The sequence below is a fragment of the Acomys russatus genome, chromosome 11, assembly GCF_903995435.1.
Source record: "Acomys russatus chromosome 11, mAcoRus1.1, whole genome shotgun sequence".
In the NCBI taxonomy this organism is placed as follows: domain Eukaryota; kingdom Metazoa; phylum Chordata; class Mammalia; order Rodentia; family Muridae; genus Acomys; species Acomys russatus.
The window spans coordinates 60,520,706-60,529,277 of record NC_067147.1 but is presented as its reverse complement, the minus strand read 5'-3'; the positions used below and the strand labels follow the sequence as shown (position 1 = coordinate 60,529,277).

Below are 8,572 nucleotides of genomic sequence, written 5' to 3'. Positions count from 1 at the left end.
GAGGCCTCTCTTCCAGGGGCTTTGTCATCTCCTGCGGGTCTGTAAAGTACTTACCAGGGTGAACTCCACCCACGTGACCTGCAGTTATAGGTAACAAGATGTCTGCTGTTTGTGCCTGTGGAAAAACGTCTCATGTGACGGACATTTTGTATATTCCCAATAAATGTGGTTAAGCGGACCGGGCATGGTGGCGTACACTGTTAATCCCAGCACTCAGGAGACAGAGACAGGTGGATCTCTGTGGGTTCAAGGCCAGCCTGGTCTACAGAGTGGGTTCCAGGACAGCCAAGGCTACACATAGAGAAACCCTGTCTCCAAAAGCCAAAACAAAAAGGTGATTAAACAGTGAATAAAATAGCGGGTGAATGGATTTCCCAGCGGGTACTTCTGTGGAGGGCACAGTGAAGCAGACGGCTGGGGGTGCCCCTTCTGCCAACACGGCTAGGAGAAGAGGTCCACCCTGGACAGCTTCCAGACAGTCCTGGTAACCGCACACCCACCACCACCAATCAGGTTCTCCCCGCAGTCCTCCCAGTTATAGGAATCCTGGGGCAGCCCGGGAGGGATGGAGGCAGCTGACCTGGGCGTGGCTGAACTGAGAAGAGGACAGGAGGCCAGCTTCTAGGCGGCTGGCCGGCTCCTGGACGTTTGCTCTGGGTGAAGGTCTGGCCTTGAACCTCAAGAACCACATCCTGATCTCACCCACCCACCACTCTTGTAAAATCAGACACGAGGACATCCTGTTCTAGCACACAACCTGTCCACTAGCTGCCCAGAGAGCCCCAGGCATCCCACCAGTGCCATCTTGGCGAGTCATGTGGGCCCTGCCTGGCCTGGGCTTCAGGTAGCGGAGGTCCGCCTCACCGCCGGGAGACATGGCCACGGTGCTGTTGTTCATCTTCATCATGGTCCATCCAGGTGACTGGAATTTGCTGTGGGGAGAGGGGAGGGAGGAGATGAAGAGGTGGGACTTAGATGCTCCAGTGTGCCCCAGGTGGGGCCTGACTCTGTGTCCTGAGGGGTGTGCACAGCGCACTTCAGAAAGCTCTCTTGCCTGTGGGCTCTTCCAGGGGACAAACCTGCTAGGTCCTCTGCCACCCAAAAGGGTTGTTTCTATCTTTCATTCTAGAGCCCTCCCCCACTCCCCCCTTCCCCCCCCCACCTCTTTGCCTCAGCCTCCTTTCAAGAAAGAGAAAACCAAAAGGCCCTAAAAAAAAGGGATAGAAAGAACAGGCTAGTATTTTGAATTTGGCTACTGATGTTATTTTTGTTTTGTCTTTGTTTTGTTTTTGAGATGGGGTTTCTCTGTGTAGCTCCGGCTATCCTGGCAGTCTCTTTGTAGACCAGGCTGGCCTTGAACTCATAGCGATTCTCCTGCCTTTACCTCCCAAGTGCTGGGATTAAAGGCATGAGCCACCACGCTGGCTCTGATGTTATTTTTGGGTTTTTTTGGTTGATTTTGGGGTTTTCGAGACAGGGTTCCTCTGTGTAGCCCTGGCTGTCCTAGACTCACTCTGTAGACCAGGCTGGCCTCGAACTCACAGAGATCCACCTGCCTCTGCCTCCCAAGTACTGGGAGTAAAGGCGTGCGTCACCAAGCCCAGCTTGCGTGTATCTGAGACAGGATCTCGGTAGCTGTTGTGGGATCCACATCCAACATAACTCAAACACCAAGTCAATGCAGATGACAAAAATTTATGGTGATCAAGCCACTACTGATCACTCAGGGCTGCAGAGCAGACTCGGGAGCTGATCTGTGACCCTGAAGGGATGTTGTACAGCCCATTTAAAGGATGAAACCATAAAGTGAGGGGCAGTGGGGTGGGCAGCAGCACTGCAATTCTGACATAAGGGGCTGAGCAAGGGAGTGCCCATCAACCAGGATAGGAGTGGGTTCCTGGCTCTGGCATCATGAACTGTGTTGACCCCGCCAGCAAGATGGAGACACTGTCCCTGAGATGTCAGGACCCAGACAACTGTCTCCTTACAACAGAAGCTGTCCAGCTAGTGGCAAGTCCCCAGGTCCCCTAGGGCCTGAACCCTTGAACTTAATTTCTCCTTAAGATTAAATGGAGTCTGGCTGGGCATGGTGGCGCACACCTTTAATCCCAGCACTTTAGAGGCAGGGGCAGGTGGATCTCTGTGAGTTTGAGGCCAGCCAAGTTTCTTTTGCTTGTTTCCAACAGCAGAATAGGCTGATCGCGACCTCATATATAGAGCTAACTATGACCTTGAACTGGCGCTCTCACACTCCCTCCCAAGTACCAGGGTTGCAGTGCTGACCACTGTGCTTCGTGCTGGGAGCAAAGCCAGGGCTTCATGCATCTGAACACATGGGTGACATCCCCACGCTCTGGCCATGTAGCCCAGCCTGGCCCTGAACGTTCAGTCCTCTTCCCTCGGCCTCTGAGGTGCTGAGAGATCAGGCCTGCACTAAATCCTTAGCTGGTTTTCTTTCTTTCTTTCTTTCTGTTTATTTTATTTTTTCTTTTCTTTCTTTCTTTCTTTTTTTTTTTTTTTTGAGACAGGGTTTCTCTGTGTAGCTTTGGCTGTCCTGGACTCGCTTTGTAGACCAGGCTGGCCTCGAACTCAGAGCGATCCGCCTGCCTCTGCCTCCCAAGGGCTGGATTAAAGGCGTGCGCCACCACGCTCGGCTAAAATACTTTTCTTAATGTGAGAAATACAATCTAAGGACCTGTAATGGTTTGCTAGAAATAGAACGTAGCCCAGATCTGAGTCACAGCTGATGCTGGTCGCGAGGTTCGTTGGTAGAGTGGTTCCCAGCATTCGTGAGGTCCAGGCTAAGCCCTAGTACTCACAACAGAACAAACCCTCACAACACAATAATGTCCAGAGTGATGCAAAATGAGGTCACTAACTAGGCAGCTCCAAGTATATCGTGAGAATAAAGTTGGGCACATGGGTCTGCAGAGAAGGCGGCTGCGCGTGGGTGGGGATGGTGTTGAAAGGACTCGAAAACCAAGAAATTACATTAGTGAAGAGGAAAGGGTTAAGGAGACACCCCAGGGTGCCCCCCATGAGGCAGGGAAGCTGCAGAGTCCTCTCAATGGTTTTCCTTTTGGCATAACTGGGTAGGTGTTCCCTGGACATGTGTTTTCTTCCCAGGGTCCTGTGCTCTCTGGGTGTCTCAGCCCCCCAAGATTCGGGCCCAGGAGGGCACCACCGCCCTTCTGCCCTGCTCCTTCAATGCCAGCCAAGGGAAAAAGGCCATTGGCTCTGTCACATGGTACCTAGATAAAGTAGCCCCGGGAATGGAGGTGAGCAATGTGACCCCAAAGTTCAGGGGTCGCGTGGCCGCTTTTGCTGCTGTTTCCCAGTTCATCAGGGACCACAAGGCAGAGCTGCTCATCCGGGACACCCAAAGCCATGACAGCGGGATGTATGTGTGTAGGGTGGAGGTGCTAGGCACGGGCATCGGCACAGGGAACGGGACTTGGCTGCTGGTGGAGAAAGGTAAGGTGGTGGGAGAGCCCGAGATGCAGCCGGTCCTGGGAGTTAGGGCGTGTCCCCAGCCCTGAGTTCCTGAACTCCTTCACGTCCTGCTGCAGAGCATCCTCAGCAAGCCTCGGACACAGAGCAGGCAGCCCACACAAGTATCCTCATCCGTGCTGGACTCTACACACTCAGTTTTCTCTCTGTGGCCATGGGCAGTACTGCCTATTATCAGAGCAAATGTGAGTTGCTGAACAGGGGCACCAGGGCAGAGATGGGGGTGGGGGGTGGGGGAGGGACAGACCAGGAAGAGAGCATCAGGCCTGTAACTCTGAGAAGCCCCTGTTATTTCTCCCCAGGCCCTTGTCACATGGGGAAACATGGCCACTCCTCTCACAGCGTCTGAGGAATGATTCTAAACGCCAGGGGTCCGGCGCTCTCAGGAGACCAGCAATAAAGCCTTACCCTGCTCCTCCCTCCTACTTAGTAGGACTCTCGCGTACTTTTTTCACTCTCCAGTTGCTACACGCCCCTCTACACCCTTCCACCAGGACTAACTCAGAAAGGTCCTGGAACAGACTTGACTGCCTTAATGCTTCCCGAGCCGAGCCGTTCCTGCCACCACACCGGCCTCTGCAGCTACGGCTGTAGCAAGCTGAGAAATGGAGATTATCAGAGCTGATTTGACCGCTTGTCAACTGTACCCTGGGGACCACGTATTGGCTGGCGTTTCTAAATGCTTTTCCTCGCTCGGTGACTACTGACCCGCTGCAGGTGGGAGGGTGAGCCACGGGCTGGAGGCATACAGAGAAGCTGGACACAGAAGCAGGGGACCACAGTGTTTATTAGGTGAACACAGGGCGAGCCTGACCACCCACCCAGGGCTAGGGGAGGCATTGGGGGGAGGTGCTCAAGTGGGTCTGTTCTCGGCGATGCAGGCATAGTCAGTGCTAGGGTCCTCTCTCATGCCTTCGCCTTCCTCTCTGTCTGTGAGGTCACTGCGGGACACTGGGAGCTTCTGCAGAGACGCATAGTGGAGCTCCTGCTCTGGGAACTGGGCAGAGGACTACCGTGAGGGCGCCACCTCACACCACCACGTCCTTCTCCGCGCCCTGCCCTGCCCTGGCTCCCACCTTTCTTTCTCTCTGCTGCCTTACTGTCCTTTTAAAAATTTTTTTTCTATGTTTGTTTGTTTTTGAAACTCCTCTTGTCCATCCAAATTTTTATTCTTTTCTCTCATCGCTGTTTCTTTTTGTGCTTCCGTCTCTCTCTCTCCTTCTTCTTTCCTTCCTTTCTTTTTTCTGCACTTTCTTTTGAGACAGGGTCTCTCCCTAAAACTGGAGTTTGCTATTTCCACTCGGCTGGCTCGCCAGAGAGCCCCTAGGGCCTGCCTGCCTGTACCCTACAGTGCTGGGATTACAGGTGTGTGCCACCGCACCCAGCTCTTCTCTCTTGTTTGTTTTTTGTTTTACTGTCCTCTCTCCTTCTCTCTGCCCTTCTTCTGGAGTTGTCTCATATTTTGGTAAACGGACCGGTCCGCCGCTCTGGTCTCATTGCCTTGTCTCTCTACCTGCCTCTCTCATTTTCTCCATCCCTCCTACTTCCTCTTCCCTTTTCTCTTGGCTCCGCCCCCCTACATCCCAGCCCTACTCCCAGCTTGGGTTTCCCCCATTGGCCCCCATCCCCCCACTCACCTTATTCCTTTCCAGTCTCTTCACTAGAAGAAAACAAAAAGTGATTCAGCATGACCCTCCCCAGGCGCCTCCCAGACCGGCACCCTAATCTGCCTCATCCGACACCTCAGCATGACCCTCCCCAGGTACCCCCCCCAGAACAGCATCCCAATATGGCTCATCCGACACCTCACACTGTATCTCCCATCACAGAGCAGCACCCCACCCCAGGTCCTCACCTCCAGAACAGCCACGCACGCACTAGTCCCCACCCCAGCACAGCCTTCACAGCACATGACCGCTCCCCTTCCTCACTGCCTGCCATGGGAACCACAAGCAAAGCATGGGCCTCTCGCACAGTCCTCCCACCTCTCCTACCTGGAATCTGTGAGGACTCAGCAGCGGGAGATAGGAGGGGTGTGGAGGGCGAGCCGTGCTGGCGTGCTGGCCCTGCTGGCCCTGAGCGAGCACCGGCACGCAGAGACTTACCCCTCTGACAGAGCCGGTACAGGCAGGTGAACAGGCCGGTGACCAGCAGCAGGAGGAGCCCTCCCAGGCCCAAGCTCCCAAACAGCAGGTAACAGCATACAGAGTCTGGACAGGTGTAAGTTTCACAGCTCCTCTATTGTTTTTTGCTTTGTTTTGTCCCCCCACCCACCCTTTTCTTTTCTTTATCTTTTCTTCCTTTCACTCACACCCACTTTCTATTTTTTGACAATTTTATACATACAAAGTCTCGATCATATCTACCCCAAGTCCTTCCTCTCTCTCCCCCACCCTTCCAGCCCATGCCTCTCCCACCTTTCTGTCTCTCTCTCCTCTCTCTCTTTCTTTCTTTCTTTCTTTTTTTTTTTTTTTTTTTTTTTTTTTGGTTTTTCGAGACTGTGTGGCCACTCTGCTTGAGCGGCTCGTCCTTGCGCGGCCACCCTGAGCGCTAAGCTAAGCTACTCCACCTGTTTTGTGTGGTTCTGGGGTCAAAGCCAGGGCGCTACCACTCTCTAACAGGAAACAGACTCTAGGAGATGGGGGGGGGGGGTCTATTTTTTCCAGACAGGGTCTCTCTGTGTATCCTTGACTGTCCTGGACTCACTTTGTAGACCAGGCTGGCCTCGAACTCACAGAGATCCACCTGCCTCTGCCTCCCGAGTGCTGGGATTAAAGGCGTGCGCCGCCACCACCTGGTGTGGCTTTTATTTTTCCTTTCTTTCTTTCCTTTTTTTTAGTGCACAGTCTCCTATAGCCTAGGTTGCTTTCAAACTCCCCAAAGCCTCTGTGCATAGAGAATAGATAGTATGTGACCTTGACTTCCGGTCGCTCTGCCCCACCCCTCTGGCCTGGGATTAGAGGAACACCCTCCCTTGCCCAGGCAGCTTGGGCTGTAACCCAGGCCTTCATGCCTTTAAGGAGTGCGTGGAGCCACGTCCCCCAGCCCAAGACACGTTCTTCCCTCAGACTTGAACTTCTCACTTCCTCTAGAGCTTCGCATACCTCAGTCACCTCTCCTGACTGTTCCTTCGCGTCTGGAAGACGTCCCACTCCTCCGCACTGGTTAGTTCTGAGGGTCCTGGCCCATCGCCTAACTGTGGACACTGCTTTCCCCCCTTCACTCTCTGGCACTCCCGTCGTCCCTTTGTAGAATAGAGGAGACCCCTACTTACGCGTACAGTTGGTGCAACAGAAATTGCACATTGCTGTCTGACTTGGTCCAGGGACCAAGAGCAGGCCTGAAGGTCAAGACTAAACTAACCCCTCTTACTGGGCTTGATGGCTTTGGCTGGTCACGTGCCCCAAGTTCCCCATCTCTGAGGCAAGAGGCCCCATTATATCCTTGTCCTCGAGCCGGGCGTGGTGGCGCATGCCTTTAATCCCAGCACTCGGGAGGCAGAGGCAGGCGGATCGCTGTGAGTTCGAGGCCAGCCTGGTCTACAAAGTGAGCCCAGGATGGCCAAGGCTACACAGAGAAACCCTGTCTCGAAAAACAAAACAAAACAAAACAAAAAAGATCCTTGTCCTCTGAGAACTGGGCACTTTATGTTTGTCATAACATGTTATAGTGCCCCTTTCCCAGGCCAGGAGCCCAAGACTTTTAACAAGGAAAGCCCAGTGCTGGGCCTGGTGGCAGATGGTGTCTGTGAGTTCGAGGACAGCCTGGACTACATAGTGAGTTCCAGGACAGCCAGGGCTACAAAGTGAGACAAAGCAAATAAAAAGCCAAGGGAGAGTTGGGCATGGTGGAGCATGTCTTTAATCCTGGCAGAGGCAGAGGCAGGCGAATCTCTGTGAGTTCAAGGTCAGCTCGGTCTACAGAGCGAGTCCAGGACAGCCAGGACTATTATATAGAGAAACCTTGTCTGGAAAACAACAACAACACAACAACAGCAACAATAACAAGCCAAGGGTGGCACAGATATAATAGAAAAGATGTTTAGCAGTGCCCCCTATCTCTCCCCCATTTCCCCTACCCCAAGCTGTTAGGGTGGCCGTGGGGGTCCTTGGAGGAGGCTGGAAAAACTGCACAGGAAGTGAGAGGGCTGATGAAGACCCGGGAGCCAGGGTCTGGAGTAGGTGAGGGGACCACTGGAAAAGCAGAGAGGAGTGTGACCTCTCCAGCCCTTATTTGGCTGCTGAGGAGAAGTGGGCTACTAAGACTGGTTTGGGGGCCGTAACTTCTCCTTGGGCACTTCCTGCCCTTTAACTGCTGGTTCCTGTTTGAGGGCAAAGCGAGGCCCCTGAACTTTACCCAAGAATCAGACTCACAGACAACGGTCGGTCTCGGTTGGTCAAAACCAAGAGTCTCCTAGTTTTAAGAGGAAGGTTTTGTGTGAGTGGGGGCGGGGCAGGAGAGACAGTGACTGGTGGTGGGGGACCCTGAGGAGCTTTGAGGAATCAGAGCAGATTGTTATTATTATTAATGAATTATTATTATTAGCAGGATTTTTCTATGTAGCCCAGGCGGGCCAGCTTCCTACCTCAGTGAATGACGGGGCGTGCCACCGCTTTCAACTACAGATTCTTTTAACTTCTTTGGAAAATGCAGACATGGGTGCTCAGAGGATCTGAATACAGAAGATTCCTTCGGGCACAGCAACCCCCAAATCCATCCTCTGCTTCCCTTTATCTCAGCGGGTACCCCGCTCATCCAGGATGTCGGCAGGCAGCTCCTAGCTTACCCAGACTCTGTGGTTTACAGAGGGGACACATGTTCAACTATTGAGAGCCACCTGCCCCCCCGCCCCCCCCCCGTTTTAGTCTCTCCCCTGCCTCTGTGCCTCCCTGCCTCTAAGAGAGGAAGTGTGGCTGTTGGCAATGGTGTTACAACATCTTTCCTCGAGACTCCCAGCTATCGCCAGGGTGGTTGTCCCCCCAGTTCCAGCCTTCCAGTTCACCCTGTAGTGGTAAATAAAAGTCCACCCCCTCAAGGGACCTCCCCTCAGGATCTCCCAGAT

At 53.5% G+C, this 8,572-nt stretch overlaps 2 protein-coding genes across 2 annotated transcripts; one reads left to right on the top strand and one right to left on the bottom strand.

Moving 5' to 3' along the window:
* The first annotated feature begins 3,006 nt into the window (after positions 1-3,006).
* Positions 3,007-3,859, top strand: Ncr3 (natural cytotoxicity triggering receptor 3). The gene is made up of 3 exons (XM_051152520.1): positions 3,007-3,474; positions 3,570-3,695; positions 3,813-3,859. Exons 1-3 carry the CDS (start codon positions 3,273-3,275, stop codon positions 3,857-3,859), a joined length of 375 nt encoding a protein of 124 aa, XP_051008477.1. The 5' UTR covers positions 3,007-3,272.
* A 420-nt stretch (positions 3,860-4,279) lies between these two features.
* Positions 4,280-6,815, bottom strand: Lst1 (leukocyte specific transcript 1). The gene is made up of 4 exons (XM_051152519.1): positions 6,785-6,815; positions 5,505-5,720; positions 5,148-5,170; positions 4,280-4,507 (listed from the first exon to the last, which is right to left on the bottom strand). Exons 1-4 carry the CDS (start codon positions 6,813-6,815, stop codon positions 4,364-4,366), a joined length of 414 nt encoding a protein of 137 aa, XP_051008476.1. The 3' UTR covers positions 4,280-4,363.
* Between the last annotated feature and the right edge of the window lie 1,757 nt (positions 6,816-8,572).